Genomic DNA, 18,878 nt, shown 5'->3' on the forward strand with positions numbered 1-18,878 from the left:
TTACCTTCATCTCGGACACTCTTAACCTTATTTACAGCACGTTCACCATATTCTTCAGCAAGGTGCTTTGCTTTCTTTACAGATTTKCCAAGGAACTTTTTCAGTTGAGTCCTTAAAAGCAAGGATATCTTTTCAAATCATAAAAATGGCAAATTCTCAGTTTTTGCTATTACAAATCAATAATTTTGATCTGAAATGCAATCTCATTTTTTTTCATTACTGCTTCTTTAAAAAAAGCAATAAATTTGACAGCAGTCATGCAATCTTCAGTTCAACCACAGAACTACAGGCTTATGTAAAATCAGGTATCWCTTGTAAAGTGATTACTTAAAAGGTAACTTGTTCAGCAGTCAGAATGAAAGCTTCAGCTTAGAAAAACAAAATCTGCTTTTTCTTTCTAGGGAAAAAGACATAAAATAGTATCTTACGTTTTCTGTTTTAACCTCCCTCCATCAGTGTCAGTTTGCTGTGCCTGCATTTTGTCTTCATCATCRGATTGAGCAGCATCATTGCTAGGAATATACAGAAAAGACTGTTCAACAGTAAATCATAATGAATCTAAATTGAACAAAACACTGGTAAAGTAGGCTCTGCATTTTAGGATTCATCTTTATTCCTCTTTGTAACACATTGGAGAAACATGGACATTATGTTATTCACATGATAGACAAGTATTTAAATTCTTAGGCATCTTGATACTAAAGCTGAGTACACTCTGCAGGAGCCAAAGAATATCATTCCCTTCCATGAATTTCAAACTTCAAGGTAAAGTTAAGAGCAGACAAAATCCATTAAATTACTAGGAACTGGTAACATGCCACCTTTTTCTCATATCTTGCTTTCCACAGATCAAGTAAATTAACAGTGGTTAATTCGGAAACACAAGTTTGTTTAGAGAAGAGTTCTAGAGAAGTGAGCTTTTCAGTAATACACCAATGCAAAAAACTTAAAATTGTATGATGCATAAATTCATATATGCCTTTGAAAAAAACATCTAGACTGACGTGATTTTCTGATCATTAAGAACCTGTGTTTTTCTATCAAAGACTACAAATAGACTCAGTTTTACACATTAGAAGGGTCTAAAGCTCTATTAAGAACAGGTAAAGTTCAAAGTAGCCAGCTGTACTAATGACAACAGATCTTCAGAAGAACAAAGTCTCCTGAGAAACACTGAAAAAGCTACAGGAGGCGGTGGCATGAACATCCARTACTTGAACATAAACTGTTTAATCCAGTGTAGAGATGACAACATTTAGTACATCAAAGACTAACTGCAGATCAGTGGATTTTCAGATGTACTTGCTTGTCAAGTTCCAACAATATCAGCAACTTTTAGTTAACTTAAGAAAAATCAATAAAGAGCCTGCTTCATTGAGAACTGGGAATTAACTCAGATTAGTCAGACAGATGGATTGGGACTCTTTTTACTTGCATAARAGAAGCCTCTGTATATGCAAAAACTATGAGAGCAACAGAATCTTATGAGCTGAAATGACTCATACCTGACGTATTCCTTAGTTCTCCTCATGATATGCAGAGTCAAGGGATTAATSCCTGTAGGCAACTTTTCTTCTGCCAAACTCAGAGGTATTTCTTCACCTGTATCAAGGTTTTTTATCATTACACTTGCTAGAATTTCCTATAGAAAAAAAAAMGATGTGCAGTGAAGAGAACCTGATTAGACTTCAAAACCTAGAGCAAAAAAATTAACTGAATTTACAGATTATTTAATGGGAAATTCTGTAGCTCACTATATATTTATTTTACAAAGTTTAAATTAGCACATTAGTGCAAACATTATCAACCACTATACACAGATGAGCAATAATGTATCACAAGTTTCAACTTCATAAATCAAAAATGCAGCTATAGAGACATCAACCTCTGCCTAACACCTTTCATGCTAATATCAAGCATATTATGTAATTAAAAGACACTGCAGTTTTCCTGTTTCAGATACTCCAACTGCTGTTATCTTAAAATGCAGAGAGAAARGGAATTTAGAGCTAACTAGCACCACACAAAGGAAAAGGTTTATTTGGAGCATCTCAGGAACATTTACAGCCACAGTTAAAAAAAACTATACAGTGATAGACACAAAAAAAAAAACTTACAAAAGCCAAGTATCAACAGGATTAGCAGAATTACTAAGTGAATAAACTATTCTTTCAGTACTAGCAAGATAATTTTCCTGTTGCTGACTCCTTCCCCTTTCAGACACATGACAAACTGTCAGGTTTACTGGTGTTCCCACCCATGCAAATCCTTTGAGGTGTTTGCATAGCTACCAACACAAACTTGATGGCATTTCAGGTCCATTACAGCTCACACCCCCAAAGGMTAATGCCACACATGACTCAGGGGCCACCAAGTGCTTAGGCAGATAAAGCCAGCTGTGCCATCACTCCTATTTCCATTCCTGGTCACAGCATGCAGTGCTTCAGAGAACAAGGAGTGACCTGTGACTACACCAAWTCATTCAACAGACAGGCAAAACAAGCACCAGAGTGCACCATGTACAGATCACAGCCAYTGATACCTCATCTGTGAGCTCTCTCCCAGAATTAGACCTGGGTCTTTGTGGTCCAAGTACTTCATTGGTTGTTTGGCCATCAGCTGCTTTCCCATTTTCCTGAAATTTCGCAGACATAGAATACATTAYCTTGACTGTAGCACTAAAGTAATTGAAAATGTACAGTTATCAAAATTATAACCATTTCCCGATACCTGTGCAGTGACGATTTTATCTCCACTAGTTGCACTGGCTAAATCCAAAGAAGGCTGAGAATCTTTGGGCACACCCTCTGTCACTGAACTTGAAGTTAAAAGACCAGCAGCTGCAAAGCTGTCGCGAGAAACTGAAAAGAAATTTATTAGAAAGAAAAACATAACACTTGCCACAGACAGGAACCAAAGCCTAACATCAGTTACAGTCCTGAACAGCCTTCTGACCARTTTGGTATTTTTTAAAGATAAACTRCCACCAAATMTAACTTACAATTAGGTATTTCATATACAGCTGGAGGGTCAGGCATGATTCACACCTAGGCCTCTTATGCTTTATTAACTGTTTTTAATGGTGATATCCCTAGCAACCTAGGACTACTCATTTACATGAGACCTCAGTCCACACCTTGATTTGAATTTCTATGCAAATACCACACGCATCTTATTCGAAGTAACTGTTTTTTAGTTTATGTATTGATGAGTCAACTTCTCCTTGCTACAGTAGCAGCTATTTTAATAGAAAGTGTTAGTTTACAAGAAAGTCTACAAATTAGGAACACTTCTAAAGCAGAATGGTATTAATTTCATTGTAAGAAGCTAAGATTGTTGAAGGATTTTTTTACCCATCCACTAAACTAAAATCACAAGACTGAATGATCCTTCACTCAAAACAAAAATAGCAACCTGTAGATAACCAAGACCATCTAAAATAGAATACTTGCCTTCTAAAACAGGTTTTTGCACTTCAAAATCCAGTTCACTCTTCTTCTTCCGGGGAGGTGGAGCTGGCCGTGCAGGGGGRGGTGGTCTCGGGGGAGGAACATTTGTGGGAGGTGGGGGACGGGCAGGGACAGGCTTCTTTGTGCTGGCAACTATGTCAGGCTCTACAGTCAGCTGCCTTGGTGGCTTYGCTGGGGGCATTTCTTCTGTTGTACAAAGCTCTTTGGTAGATAAATCTGAAGCCACTTTTTCTAAACTATTTGCTTCTTTCTTGTCTGTTATGTCCTCGTTTTTTGATGTTTCTCCTTGTGCTTCAGTTTCATCCATTTTATGGTCAGTTGCATTTGATACTTTTGTCAGTTTATGAGATTCCTGTTGCTCAGAACTAAACAAAAGCTTCCCAGACTCCAATTCAGTGTCYTTACACACTCTCTGATCCTCTGGTTCTCTTGTGTCTTCTGGTAATGGTATTTTAGCAGCTAATACCTCTGGRATATCACTAATGATACTTGCTCCAGAAATCCAAGCATTTGCATCTGAAGTTGGAACAGTCAATTCATTTCCTCTAGAAGCTAAAGAATCATCCTCTAGCTGTTGTGCCTTCTGGCTTTCTTCTATAATACTGTCAATAATCTAGAGAAACAAAACAAAACCATTCGACCAGTTACCAGCAGCCACTTCCGGGGTAGACAAACCAGTCAATCTGCACAACAGCCACAAGAACTCTTCCACTGAAGAGTTGTTTTATATACAAAATTCATTTTGTTTAAAAAGGAGTTCAGAACCTTGATGCAGAAATATCCAAAAGATAAAGTGACTAATTTCCAGGCTTCTTTACTATACTCGGAGAGAAAGTTAGGAAACAAAAGCTATTCACTCAGTAAAGTTCTCCTGCACTGCTAAATATGATCCTGTAAATTACACAAATAATTCAACAATGGTGAATCCCAAATATGTTATTAGAATGTTTAGTTTTATTTTTACCCTTCAGATGAACATTCTTTCTTTCTCACATTAATGAAATTATAACCTACAGTAGTTTCAGGATGAATACTGATCATTAAATTATTTAATATTTTTAGTGTGATGGTGGAAGCTCAAAGCAATATTCAACCAACCTCTTTTGAATCATCTTGCTTCATTTCTTGTACAAATGTTTCATTTCCAGCTTTGTGTAGTTTATTGTCCACATCCTACAGAAAAAAAAAGTCATAAAACGATGGTAGTAACTTCTTCAGCAAGATGATCTAACAAAAATATAGCTCCAACAAATTAAATAGCATAAAGGACATGAAATCTGCCACATTTTCACACATTACCACTGTCAGATGTTTAAACAGTAATGTGCAGTCCACATGAGGAATACTTCACACTGTCATGCACAGAAAGGCTGCACACTATGCAACAAAACCGGCAACTACATTTAAGAGCTGCAACCTCAACCAAAATCAAACTGAAGGCAGCATGAAGTCTAGCRATACAAACACATGTAATAATCTGCAGCAAGGAAATTCCATATTAAACAATTTTCTTTTTTCTTTATCAGCTTTTGGGAAAGAATGCAAGGACTGTATAATAGCCAYGTGTAGTAGAAACAATTCAGAAATTTCCAAATTAAGGCAGGCAGCTCTATCAAGAGATCACAAATACTATTCTGAGGTTCTAACATGGAATCTTACATTCTATAATTATTCCTAGTGCACATTGTCTATTTTAGCCATCTTCATGCAGATCCTACTGAAATYCAAATAAGCTGTACTGAAAATACTGTATTTGTGAGCAAACATTTTAATAAATTCCTGAAAAATCTCAGGTTCAGAACCACGAGTCGTTTATGCCACAGGATATAGTACAGGCTAGTAAGAACTTGAACATATGTCTTCTTCTTCTACATGAATTATCAGAATCCCTAAACAGTTTGGGTTAAGGAAAAAAAAAACCCATTAAAGACCATCTAGTCCCATGAARGGCCACAACATCACACTGTCTATAAGCACACATATCAGCAGCATCTAAAGTGGAATCTGATGGAATCCCTGACGCTGGAAGGGATCTGCAGAGATCCAGTAGCTCTCAAAGCAGGGCCAACTAGAATAGGCTATTTTCAACCATTTGGCCATTTTCTAATTTAGCGTGAYTGTCTAGTACAGATAGCTAAGAAATTTCTCCTTACACTTTTTCTAGACTCTCAGACAAYCAAACAGAATCTCTAGAGCATCCTAACATATTATGTTTGAAACGCCCCCTGCCCCAAACTCTTGCTGACATCCAACTTGGAGAGTTCTGACCTAATGCAATGACATACTGTGCAGAGATAACTGCAATTACAGAAAAATTCTTCCTCCCTCTCCACTCCCTCCCCCTCCTGCCATAACGTGTTTCTAATCTAAATGCAAGCTCTACTTTACTTTATCATTAAAATCTATCTTCAAATATATGATGACTTAAATACTTAAGTGTAATCAGTGCCTACAGAAGCCCATTATATTAATTTCTAATTCTGTTGACATTAAACTCACACACCTATTAAACTTTGGACTTAGGAAATATTTCTTACCCATTCCAAGACAAACTCTACCATTAGTCACACATTCACTGAACTGATATGATACCAAGCAGAGAAGCTACTACTTTTTCCACCTTCAGAAAGTCAGTTTTGAACAAGTGATTTAGAAAGACACTTTTAAAAATTAAAAAATCTAATAGCAACATAGAGAATTTAATCACTAATAATTCATGAAGACATTAAAGTTAGTTTTGAAGTTCATTGATTGCACAGAGTTTAATGAGAATGATAAAACAACATTTCTTAAAAGGGTTACACATGTAATACTTTAATTATTAAAGGAACATTAAACAGAACACAAAATGGGGGGTAAGGCTCTTTTCCCTAAGATATGGTATCACTTTTAAAATGCTATTGATTCAGAGCAAAATGCTGCTGACAGCTCAGAAACACTAGGATTTCCCAACACTTTGCAGACAAAACTACAAGCCTTCATTAGGCAAAAGTGTTGCACAGCACTACCTTTGGCCCTTCTGAGCCCAGGAAATGAGTGTTATTTGCACAAGGTTCCAGCTCCTCACCTATTCACTRTGTGCCGGATTCAGCCGCGCTGTCACCATGCACAGAATACCAATTACCTGCGTGGGAAGTGGCAACGCTGTCTCATTAAGCTAAATATAGTGTTTTATCTTCACATAACCTAGAGGGGAGGCTTCTCAAGTACAAACATTAAGATTTTTCTTATTTTGGAGACAGAAGAGAGCACAATCAACTATTTCATATAAAWCAGGACCAAAACCCAGGTGCTGCAGAGGCTTGCTTACTGCTCACAAACCAGTTGGAAGAGGGCAGCTTAGTAATCACATATAGCTTAATTAAATTGCACATTGACAATTCAGAGTAAAATGAGCTTTAAGACACTGTAACATACCCTAAATAGCAAGACAACCACAATTGCTACCTACAGCAAGGAAAGTCTGTAATTTCCTTTGTGTGCCGATGCCAGGGCTATTGCGGCACATCTATATTAGGTGGAAATATTCAACCCTGTCTTCATCAACAAGCACTTGATTGATTTTAAGAAGAAACTCACCTTTTCTACATGRGTTCCAACTTTTATTGGTGACCTGTTAGAAAGAGAAGAGAGACTTAGGCAGAGTTTGAAGACAGTAAGCTTTGTTTTAGACAGTTTATAACACAGCCTTCCTTTGCAGGAAATGTACACTTGATGATTTAGACAAGCAACAAAGCAAATATTTTTCATACCACTTCCACACAAATAAAGTTCTCAACTGTACACAACACACAGATCCACAGCTTCTACAGACTCAGAGTTTGCCAGCAGAATCTTCTAGAAAGCACCTTTCTATCACCCTTTTCTAACAAACAGCTGTTATTCCAAGTACAAAATTAAAAACATTTTGCATTACAGAGAATTTAAAATTAGCATGTGCATGCCAAGCATTGGGTGGACATTAAAAAATCAAAAATTCTCAGAAAGCAGGAACACAAATACTCTAGTACCCTTCAAACCAAGTGCCTGAATCCTGATCCATAGACCTGGCACTATCACAGCAACTCCGCCCTTCAGGCTCTGTAGCAAACCTAAGGTCTTGTTTCTAATCAGGACATTTGGTATAAATAGAGACAAAATACATTGTAACAGGAAAGAACTAGTGTGCACTACTTTCCAAAATACACACTGTGAAACAGTGGCTTTCCATCAGCAACCACTCACACACCGCATCTCATTTCACTAATTACATGAAAGAACAACCTATCTTAGGGGAATGGTATCAAATAATTACTTCTTGTCAAGTCAAGTCAATTARCGGATGGTCAACTCTCATTATATCCTGAACTTGTATCTTCCACAGGATTTTGAGAATGCTAGAAGATACATAAACATTGAGTCACACTGCTTACTCCGACTACAGAATCTTACCATACATAAAGAAAAGGTTGGGCCAGATGATTTTTCCAAGTTCCTTTCATCCTGGGCTGTTCTATGATTTTATCAGTTTCTCAGTCACAAGCAGAGACAATGTTACACATTAATTCCCTAAAAGCTTATTACCAAATGAACACCCAGATTGTACACATATCCCAGCTGACGACGAAGATCAGTGACACACTGCAACCCCGAGTATCACCTTGCACCAAGCAATACAGACAARTATCAAGATCTCAGACTCATCTGCCTCTACTGCCTCCAAAATCGTTTTAAGGAACAATAGTCCCTGAAAAAACTCACAACTATTTCCATCTACTTTTTAAGAATTTCAGCTCTTCCCTTTACCATGTGGAAACGTTTCACCACAAAACGCAAAGATACCATTTATACAGCAGAGCTAAGAAAACAAGAAAGTACAGTGGATTGGTACACGAACACTGTATCATTGTAACTAATTGAACAAGTTACACTGAGATGCTTCTGTCCAAATATTGACACTAAAGGTGCACAAGAACTGTGACAATATTTCAAAGCATAATCCTCCTAGAAGGCTTGAACCCCGATGTGCAAAAAAAGACCAAAACTAATATTTTAAAATACTAACAAAAGAAAACAAGAACATTTTTTTTGTCTCTCAAAAAAGAGAGACATTGCTGTGAAAGATCATAGCSTGTGTGGGATTTCTGGTTACTGAAACCTTTTCAGTTCCACTATCAACTCCTGGATTTCCTTAGGAGTGGCAGAAATGYGTCACAGTTCATTAAATCCATCAGATGACTTTAACAATGAAATATATTTATAATTACAACATTAAYGCCTAGGCTTCAGCCAGGGTCTTGTTTTACAAGACACTGCTTAGTCTTTACAACCTAAAGAAGACACTTTAGGTTRAGACACACCTCAACTGCAAATAGATATTTCAGTTTTCTACAGTGACACTTCCAACTAATTAGCCACTCACTTGTGGTACAGGCAACTCATTCCTGCACTGGTTACACAAAATAGGAGGTTCAAAAAAGCACTGCCACCGTTTCAGACTGCTTTAGCTAATTAACTTTGCAGAAAATCAGAACTTAAACAAAACCAGATGTTATTTCCCACTCTCAGGCTGCTCAACTACCTTGGGAAAAAGCTGCTCGAGTGCTAAGGGTTACAGAACTAGCAGGTGTTGGACATAACTTCATGCTGACAACTTGACATAACATACACATGCAATTACGGAGAAGCTTTACCATGGAATTTACATGCTTTTAAAACACTGCAAAGCTTCCGCAACTGTCTGGCAAAACCCCCACTTTCAGATCAGTTTATAACACATCCAGGTAAGTTCAGTGGCTTGCCTGAGATGATTTGAGCTGCATGTCAATCAGCACCATTCTTCCCTTTGTTGTGAACAGTTACTGGTTATGTGCTACTACATTTATACAAAGTCAGTTAGAGTAACTGAAGCATTCTGTAGCTCACCATGACTCTGGAACAGTCTTGTCTTCCCAACCACCTGAACTCACCAGCCTTCTCCACTCTCCAGTTTTACCTCAAGCCCATTAGTTTTATGGAGCAGTGTATGAAATCCTTGCATTTTTTAAAGAAGTATATACAGTTGAAAAAGTGTCTGAAAACATTTACATTAAGATCAAACCAAAGATCAAATATTGATTTGGCTTTGAAAGGTCTGTAGTTTACAGGGTTATCAGGAAGCACAGGAAAACTGACATATGCCACAGAAAACATAAGGCAAAAACTAATCTAGTATGAATGTTTACTAAACAGCGGGATTTATAAACTGAAAGCAACAGATCTTCTAGACTGCATTTCACATAACTTCTGAATTATCTTACATGACAGCACTTTTTCACCAGTTTAACAAAGAAAGGTTTCAAGGTTATCTACAAAGATTAAACACAACTCAAAGAAATATCCCATTTCACCTGCACAAACAGATGTCTGACTAATCTGAAAGTCAAACAAACTCACAAAGAGCCTTTATTTTTAATTTTTAAATTATTTAATTTTATTTTTAATTATTTATSCCACTGTGCAATTCATCCTCATAGTGACCAGACTACAGGAAGCTCTCATTCTATCAGGTAGCTCCAGCCTAGCACTTGTTTCAAGTGGGCTTCACACTTTCAACATGTTGTTGTTAGGTTTTATGACAGAAAACAAAACATTCAGCCCTTCAAACAAAAAACAATGTGAATGCTGGCCTTGGGCAAATCCCAAAGACAATGACTGCCTTCCTGGGAGGATGTACATTGTTATACAACAGGTGTGCTAGCAGGCAGATGGAAAGAGGTTTGCAGTGCACACATAGCAGCTGTGCCCTGTACAGAACATACAGGTTCAACYGCCAGCCCAGGAACTGCTTTCGCCACTGCCCTGCACACGATGTTCCCTCTAACCCGTGGCTGTCCTGAAAGCTGTAATTACTCCTGCAGCTCTCCATGGCAGTCACACCTTCAAAACCACAGAGATTCACTGCTGCAATGCACAGTCCAGGTTGCCCTGGGAAAGGCTCCTGCACGGGAGCTTAGCAAACGCTGTGTCTGCAGGGCTGAACACAACCAACACTTCACACTCCATCTGTCTGCTGCCCAGATCAGCTTTGCATCTTGGCTAAAATACTCACACACAAAAAAGTTGTACCAAGCATCTCCCACATGCCAATGAGGCACAACTTAACCTTACCTGGTTTCCTACAGAGAGGAAAACCAGATTCTTCAGGAAGAGCATCGAGACAACTTCTAAAAGACAGAACTACTAAAGTTACAATTCAAGAATTTAAACAAAGGTACCAGAGGATATTTCTCATTACCTACACCATCTCTTTGGTTTTTCGTAACAACTTTTAGGATACAAGCACACTGGGAACAAACTTGCCTCCCACTCTTAGGCACATGAAGTCCAAACTATTAGGTCTGGCAGTTCTTGATTTCACAGTGAGTAGATCACTTTTCCTATGAATAAAATATAGAGGGTCTGTCATGTGCCAGCATCTAACCAAGTGTGCCTTACTTCATACTTTCCTTCTCTCAAAATTGACATCCTCCTGCTTGGGACTGTTCAGGCCTGTACATTTCAGGATCTTTTTCTAATTTTTCCCATGGATATAGTGCTTTTAAAGCAGAGTTACAGAGGTTAAATTGRGGCATCTTCTGTCACACTACCTTTTCCCTCTTTACTCTGGATTTATTTATCCAACAGATGGACACTCTCCACACATCCTGTTAAAAGCAGAATTACAAGTAAAAGGCAAGATCTAGAGCAGAAGGGAAGCACACAGGCTGAGCCAGAGGGGATACAGTAGTCTCAAAACATCTCCAAACACACTTCACCTTAGAGAATTCATCACCCCAGGAGTGCTCTCAGACCACTCTAATCTGAAAGAAACACTTTSCATCAAGTTCTGTAATTTCTGCTAATTAGTTCTTAAAAAGCACCAGTTATAGATGTACTTGAGGATATGGTGCTTTTCTTGAGAGGGATTCAAGCATCAGTAACTTAATGACCTAACAGTGGGAATTGGGAGCTTACATCCAACTTGMAAACTCCACTCTTACAGATCAATTAGTAAAACAAATAAACAGCAAAGAAGTCAGCAAGTTGATGTGAACACTTGGCACCACTTTCAGAGTTTCTCTATCAGCAGTTATTAAAGTTCCCCACATAGAATGAAGTCTAGGGAGGGAAAAAGTTACAAACCCCACATTTTTAATGAGGGCAAATATATCTACACTGCTTTGCTAAAACCAGGTTATAGCACATGCTGTCAAAAAGGATTCCCAACTGGTCTTGCTGATCATCAGAACACTGAATGCATAAAGAAATGTCCCAAACTGCAGAGGGCAACATGCACTGGACTSGTTTTCAGTTGCTTTTCCTGCCACAGGGTTTTGATTCTTTTTTGTGGTCCCAAATCAACGTCATCACAACATGCAAAAAAATACACTCTACCAGCCTGCTTCCTAAAAGTGTCCAATGCAAATGTGAAATTAGCTCTTATAAACCTCAAAGCTTATTTTGAGAAAATACAGGCTATTTGTTAGATTCAATAACAAACCGAATTACAGATCAGTAACTGTATTGCAAACTAAGCTCATGGATGCCACCCCCTTACTTGACTCAGGCTCAGAATTCTATTGACTCGAGTCAATGATGCATCATTACAGGTTACAGAACAGCAGTAGAGAAATTAAAARCATCTTTCACTTTAGTTTCTAGTGAGTGACTTTGTATTATCAAATTCTGCTTAGATACAGGTGGTGAAAACCTGCAAAGCCAGGACATGTGGCATTATCTGTATCAGGCAAAAGGTGGATGTGCAGTTGGGCAGATTTAACAACTCACTTCTTCCAAAAGGTCTGCTTCCCCTTTCCTGCTYGTGGCCTCTAGTCACACAAATCCCTCACCTTCACCCTCTCCTGTCCCCACCCTGAGAGGYTCCAGCTGCTTTAACTTATTAAACAGGTGTTGCTGTTTCCAGTTTTCAGCTGCTTTCAATTTACTTTGAGTTTAAGCAACTCAGAGAAGAGTTTGATGATCCCTATCCCCAGAAGAAGATAAGTAGCTGGAGAAAACAACCTCATTTCAGTACAACCACCGTGAATTTGGCTCATCACATCTTGCAGATTGCATGCCAATATGTGCTTTTCACCAGGCTACAGCTAAGTAGCTAACTTCAGAAAAACTTTGATACAGGATGTGTAGGTGAGGAGAAAAAAATCTAGGCTTTCATTTGYTGTAGGCATCCAGTGACCACTGACTTGCAGATTAAAACAAGCTCCTTAGTCCACTATCAAAGCTTCAAATGCATGGATCCCACAATCCATATCTTATTGCTCTATAAACAAGCCATGTGAAACCTCATCCTACCAAGTAAAATAATGCAGAGGTTGGGTCCAGGCTATACAAAAAAACAGAACTGATACAAGCCAKAACCTGTCCAGCACACAACCAGAAAAAGAGATTTACAACAAGAGGGAGCACATTTGGCTGACACCAACAACACAGTGTCAGCTTTAGTTCTGAGGCAGCAGCACTGGGATCTACTTCATAAAACGCCGGTAAAGCTTCACTACACAGAACCATACACTGGCTAAATGCAAGAAGCATCAAAGCGACASAGAATCACAKATTTGTTAGGGTTGGAAGGACCTCTGGAAATAATTTAGTCCAACCCCCATGAAAAACAGAAAAAGTATTAAAGACACCACAAAAATCAGAGCACAGAGCACACCCGAAGTTGCTCTACACGCAGCAACAGCTGCCTGTTGCTGACGAAGCTCGCTCGCTWCTCCTTCCTGGGAAAATCTGTTACTTTTATTATATTTCAGGGATTACTTCTGTCGGTCCCGATTCCATCTCCCCACGTCTCCTCCCCGCACCACAGCCGCTGCCCGCCTCAGGAAGGCAGGTATGATCTCATCCTCTCCCGGCCACCGCCGGCCGCAGCAGCCCCGGGCGCCGAGCGAGCCCCGCTGGGTTCCCCTCACCCTCCGGAGCTGTCATGAGGGGCCGCGGCCCCGCGCTGACCCCGCTTCCCCCCCACACCCCCGGGRGCTGCCCGGGCACCGCGGAGCCGCGCTGAGGGAAGCAGGGAGGGAGGCACTGAGGGGAGGGCAGGGCAGGGCGGACTCACGGCGCGGGGGAGCCCGCGGGATGCACGTCCTCGGACGCATCGTAGAACTCCTCGGTGTCGCTGTCGGACGCCATGGCCGGGCCGGGCCGGGCCGCCACCTCCGGGCACCGCGGGCCGGGCGGCGCCGCGCAGATATCGCGAGAGCAGAGCGGCCCCGCCCCCCCGCGCGGGGCCCGAGGGGCGGGGCTGGAGGGGCTCCCCCGCGCGCTGCAGCGCCCCCTGGCGGCCGCGGGCAACTCCCTGAGGGAGAGGGGCGGCGTGTGGGCAGAGTACAGAGCCCGGGACTGCGAAACCACGGCATGGCGGGATAAAACGGGCTGGAAAAGATCGCCGGCATCATCGAGTCCAACCTATGGCCCAACAGCACCCTGTCATCCTGACCATGGCACCGAGTGCCGCGTTCAGTCTTAAACATCTCCATCTACGGCGGCYCCACCGCCTCCCTGGGYAGCCCGTTCCAATGTCTAATCCCCATTTCGGTGAAGAAATTCTTCCCAATGTCTAACTCAAACCTCCCCTGGCACAAGTGAACACTCTGTCCCTTTGTCCTGTCGCTGGTCCCCTGGGAGAAGAGCCCGGCCCTCACCTGGGTCTTTTCCAACCAAAGGATTCTGTGATAGAATCAAGTGACAGAGAATTAAGATAGTCTACTAGACAAGAACTTTTTGAACTATTTTTTCTTATTAACTTCTGTAATGAATGTTTGAGACCAATTTTTCTTCATACTTTCCTTCAATGAATTTTCATCTGTTCCTCTGGTCAGTTTTGATCTCCCATCTAATTATGAGTGATCAACAGTAACTCCCAAAGGAAAGAGGCTTCCCTTTGAAACCTGCATTACTTTTAATATTTGCTCAGCAATATGTGCCTATTCCTGAGCCAAAACACTTAAGCCTTTATCAATACATGTTGCAGTGGCAGGCTGAGCATGAGTTTAGGCTTCTCTCCACATTCTCTGCATTGAACTCCTGTCCCCCTTGCTCTTTGGCTCTCTTAGCTCAGTTATAGCTCTTTTTTTGACTTCTAACAAGCACAGTTTCCCAAAGCACTGAGACAAACTGACACTCTGCCTATTCTCTTATTCTTGTAAAATGAGTAAAGGCTTAATGTGTTTGAGACAGATACTGCTGTCAAATTATCAACACAGAGGTGGCTGTGCACCTGCRGGCATGTACATGCACTCCTGTCCTTGCACATGCAGGTGACATRAGGCCACATCCTCCTGTTCCCTTTAAAAATCATGATGCTTCTCAGCCAAACCAGCAGAAGTGCTGGGATGACATGAAGGAGACACGTTGGAAATGCATGAGCAATTCTTCTGGTTATTTTTAAAAATAAGGAAAAATGAGCATATACCTTAAGCTCTCAATGTTGAAGAATTTGGGTAAATAATTAGTACAGAAAATTGCTGATTTGTTATTCGTTGCTCACTGTTCCTGCTCTGATAGCCAAACACGACGATTGCATTAAAGCAAGTAGGATGGTCTCTAAATTATTAAAGTCTGTAATGATGTAACCTTAGTTGGGAAGGCAGATGGCTCTTGAAACTGGAGAAAAATGCTATTGAAAAGCATCTTGAATTGTTTATCAGTTTGTCACTCATGGCAGCTGCATGGCTTTCATGTTTTGTTAGGCAGAGGAAATTGCATAGTTCAGAATTAAGGAACACTCARATAAAAGCCCAATTTTGGTATTTAGTCAGGTCTTATAGAAAGATTAAATTCAGCTTAACTGCAGTGGTCTTGATCTTTCCACTGCAAACCCACTTGTTTTTTGCATCAGAGTGGCTTTTCAGAGGCTGATAGAGCCCCTAGGACAGGTGGATTATAACCACAGCTCCACAGTGACACAGCCCAGGCTGATTTGTCCATGGAGACAAATGTAATAGGGGCTACTAAGGTGTTATCTGAGCATCAGGAAACCCACTGGCCAAGACAGAGCCAGAACAAGCAGTTGTTCCTGGCAGGATTATGCTGTCTGTTTCCTCTGCAGGGTATTGCTGGGGCTGTGCAGCATTTTCAGGCTGACTGCTGTTATCTTTGCTGCTTTTAAAGATCAGCAAGAGGACAATCKGGTGTAACAGGGACAAAGTTTCCTGAGATAGAAGATAATTAGTGTTACAAGTGACMTGGCTGTTTTCTCCCCAGAACTGGCACAAGCTCTTTCCCAGGCTACAGCCAGGAATGAGCACCAGGATGGCAGTGAGGCCTCATCTCACCTTGCCATGGAAGTGGCATGTGCTAGCTTGGACAGACTGCAATGATCAGCTTCGTAAGGAGCTGTTAAATCCTCAGACTTACATCCAATATTGTCCCTGGCCCAGTTTTCCCAAAGCCAAACCCACATGTGGAAAAAGATGAGATCATAAGTAAAAATCCTCATAAATGGCAGTCTCTCTGGCATTGCAGATAGTGGCTTTGCTAGGATTTGCTAATATAAAACCATACACAATTGAGTTACTTGAATTGTGTTCTGGYTTCCATGTACTGCTCAACCATTAGTCTATGCATTTCACACCCACTGAGCACAGACTGGTCCCAGTGCTTCCCCAGTATGCCATGGACGAACCCTGTGCCCAGCAGCTGAAGGTCCTACATGCCCTCTCTGCTCCTGACCAGGTAATGAGAGTTTTTATCCTCTTTRGCTTGGACATGGACTTCCCCCAAGGCCTCCCATGAATCAGAGCTCACATGTCAACTTGTCCCAAGAACTCAGTGGTGTCAGCAGGAGCATCTCACCCAAATCACCGCTGACGTGTGGAAATTTCCTGGTCTTTTGCCATGGCCAGGRTGGCTTCAAGCATAAAGGCTTGTGTCTTTTTGAGTGAGTGTGCTGCTGCCTTTGTGGTTCAGAGACTCAGAAAGCAGAGGAATCTCTCTCTGTTGCTTTCTAGCTCATTTGCTAGTCCTGCTGATGTTGGCAGATAGGTCTTGGCCCCACTAAATCTTAATATACTCACTGCATACAGATACAGAGTAGATTTGCAGCCTCTGCAAAATATCACCAGTCTCCTGATTCATCTGGTCACCTAGGGACATAAGGTTTTAAAGCAAATTGGTTTTTATCATTGCATTTAAAAAATAAGGGCAAAAAGTATTTTTAGGGATAACTTGGAGCTGATTCTGTCCTGCAGCATACACAGTGTGTGAACTCCTGTTTGCCCTCTGGGCACAGGGAGAAGCAAGGYGGACAAGTGTTGGAAGAGCTGCTGGTCCCAGATCTTCCATGGGATGAAGACGAAGTGAAACCCAAAACACGTGGGTGAACCAAGAATTACACTGAGGTTTCCTGCATGGCATCCTGGGGTTTGGATACTTCTCTGTGTAGCCTTGTTTCCTGGGGATACCGAGTTTGGTGAGATYWGGAGAGACAAAGATGACCAGMGGTGACAACTGTGTGAAACTGTGARTGACATCAATGATCAGATAAAACAGGGCGATTCCCTTTGATTTAAAGTCCTGAGCACCAGGCCCGTGCTGGGCTAAGAGAGGCAGGGAAACAGGAAAAGCTGCATACCTTGACACCGTGTAGGAGCATCTATCTTTGCCAACTTGTTTGACAAGCCATTGATGCAAATCATGATTTCTGGTTGTCTGTGTGAGAGCTGCTCCTTCCCAGTGCTACAAACCACTGTTGACTCACTGCCGCCACTTGGGCAACTTCCCTTGGCATCTGCCACTGCAGCCATCACACGGTGTCACCTTGGCCCCTGTGCTGTCCCAGGGAGAGCTTGCTGGGAGGTTTGGTGTGTTCACAACTGTCTTGCACAGACAATTTCATGCAAAGGGTGGTCACACAGAGCGAAGTGTGCACCCAAAATGGTGCAGAAGTGCCAGGAGGGTCACAGGAGGATAAGGAGGGGTGAGCAGCTTTGGCAAGTAGTGGCAAAGAGAGGAACCAGGGGAAACTGGAGGAGGGAGGGAGGATCCCAGCTAGCAAAATGCCACGAKGGAGCTCAAATCATCCTGCAAGGGGGTGAAGAAATGTACTGAGAAATGCAAACACAGAGATAACTGGTGAAATATGGTCCAACACCCACCTCCAGGCACAGGGGAGTGGAAAACCTGCACTGGGAAATGCTCTGTCCCCAGCTCCCACACAGCCTTCCCTGGGCACCCAAGTAACAACAGTGATAAAAGCCCATAAATAGCAAATCTGATCACAGAAAACACACTGACAAAAATATGTCAAGCAAAATGTTTCCCGAAGAAGGCRTGGCAGGGAAGAGAGGCATGACAATGTTGGCTGTGGCTGTGTGTGTCAGGTGTGGAAACAGACAGTGGTATTTGCCAGCTGCTGATCCCTAAGTCACACTGCAAGCCCTGTGTCTCGGCTATTTGCACCAGCAGCTATGAAATAGGTTTGTTTTCATGCAGGTTATGAAACTGATAGGGAGCACATGGTGCTATAACATGTGCCTTTCCTTTCTGGGAGCATGGGAAGTGCTCAGCACGAGGCATGGTGTAGGAAAGAAAATATCCCATGTAACTGAAAAGCAGATCTGGAAAATATTTTCTGTGAATGGACTGRGCAGTCTTTTCCTGTTATGATTAAAAGGAAAATATCTTCTGACTTTTTTTCCTGAAGGTTCTTCATCAGGAACTGTAGTGATAGGGCAAGGAGTAATGGGTACAAACTAGAAGAGGTGAGATTTAGTTTAGATATAAGAAGAAATTATTTACTGTGAGGATGGTGAGKCACTGGAACAGGTTGCACAGAGAAATTATGCATATCCAATCCCAGTGTCAAGGCCAGGCTGGAGGAGGCATTGAGAAAGCAAATCCAGGGAGAAGTGTCCTGGCTGTGCCCAAGAAGTGGTTGCCTTGTTTTTTCCCTGCAAAGGTGAGTTTTCACCTGGGAAAATCYAGCACTGAACCTTCTTCCCATGGCTCAAAAGGTGGGAAGAAGAGGTTTAATGTCCATTGGGAGGCTGGTACCTTTTTGCTCCAAACAGACTGGATATGCCTAATCTGAATTGGGCAGGGACACAGTGCCTGGAAACTGAACAGCAATGACTGGTCTCTAGCAAGGAGGAGCCAGGATGGGCTGAGGAAAACTGGCAATGCCTGGGGGGATCTCCCTTCTTCCAGAAGCAGAGCATCAAACTTTTTTTATTGGAAGTGAAATAACCTTGTTATTTTTATGGTCAGCTATCCAAAGCGTGAAGCAGGATGAAGTGCAGCTACTAAATYGAAGGTGAGGTGCAGACTCAGTGCCTGCTGAATGGAGAAACAATCAGCTGAGAAAGCCTGGTCTGTCTTCTAAGGTGGCCTCCCAAAACTCAGACTATGCATAGCTTTCTATTCAAAGATTTTTCCTGCTGCTCTGAC

General features: G+C 41.5%; 1 protein-coding gene across 1 annotated transcript in view; it reads right to left on the reverse strand.

Annotated features, from left to right (window-relative positions):
- Positions 1 to 13,666, reverse strand: part of WDR44 (WD repeat domain 44) — a 22,587-nt gene extending 8,921 nt beyond the window's left edge. The window contains exons 1-9 of the mRNA XM_057381533.1: positions 13,549 to 13,666; positions 7,050 to 7,083; positions 4,569 to 4,643; positions 3,453 to 4,083; positions 2,731 to 2,861; positions 2,543 to 2,635; positions 1,506 to 1,642; positions 429 to 512; positions 5 to 111 (exon numbers count right to left, since the gene is read on the reverse strand). Of these exons, the coding sequence (XP_057237516.1) occupies positions 5 to 111; positions 429 to 512; positions 1,506 to 1,642; positions 2,543 to 2,635; positions 2,731 to 2,861; positions 3,453 to 4,083; positions 4,569 to 4,643; positions 7,050 to 7,083; positions 13,549 to 13,622 (1,366 nt within the window). The 5' untranslated portion in view covers positions 13,623 to 13,666. The remainder of the gene's footprint in view (positions 1 to 4; positions 112 to 428; positions 513 to 1,505; positions 1,643 to 2,542; positions 2,636 to 2,730; positions 2,862 to 3,452; positions 4,084 to 4,568; positions 4,644 to 7,049; positions 7,084 to 13,548) is intronic.
- Positions 13,667 to 18,878: the final 5,212 nt, after the last annotated feature.

This window comes from Malurus melanocephalus, unplaced genomic scaffold (assembly GCF_030028575.1).
Source record: "Malurus melanocephalus ecotype Western Australia unplaced genomic scaffold, MMel_1.1 scaffold_514, whole genome shotgun sequence".
NCBI classification, from domain to species: domain Eukaryota; kingdom Metazoa; phylum Chordata; class Aves; order Passeriformes; family Maluridae; genus Malurus; species Malurus melanocephalus.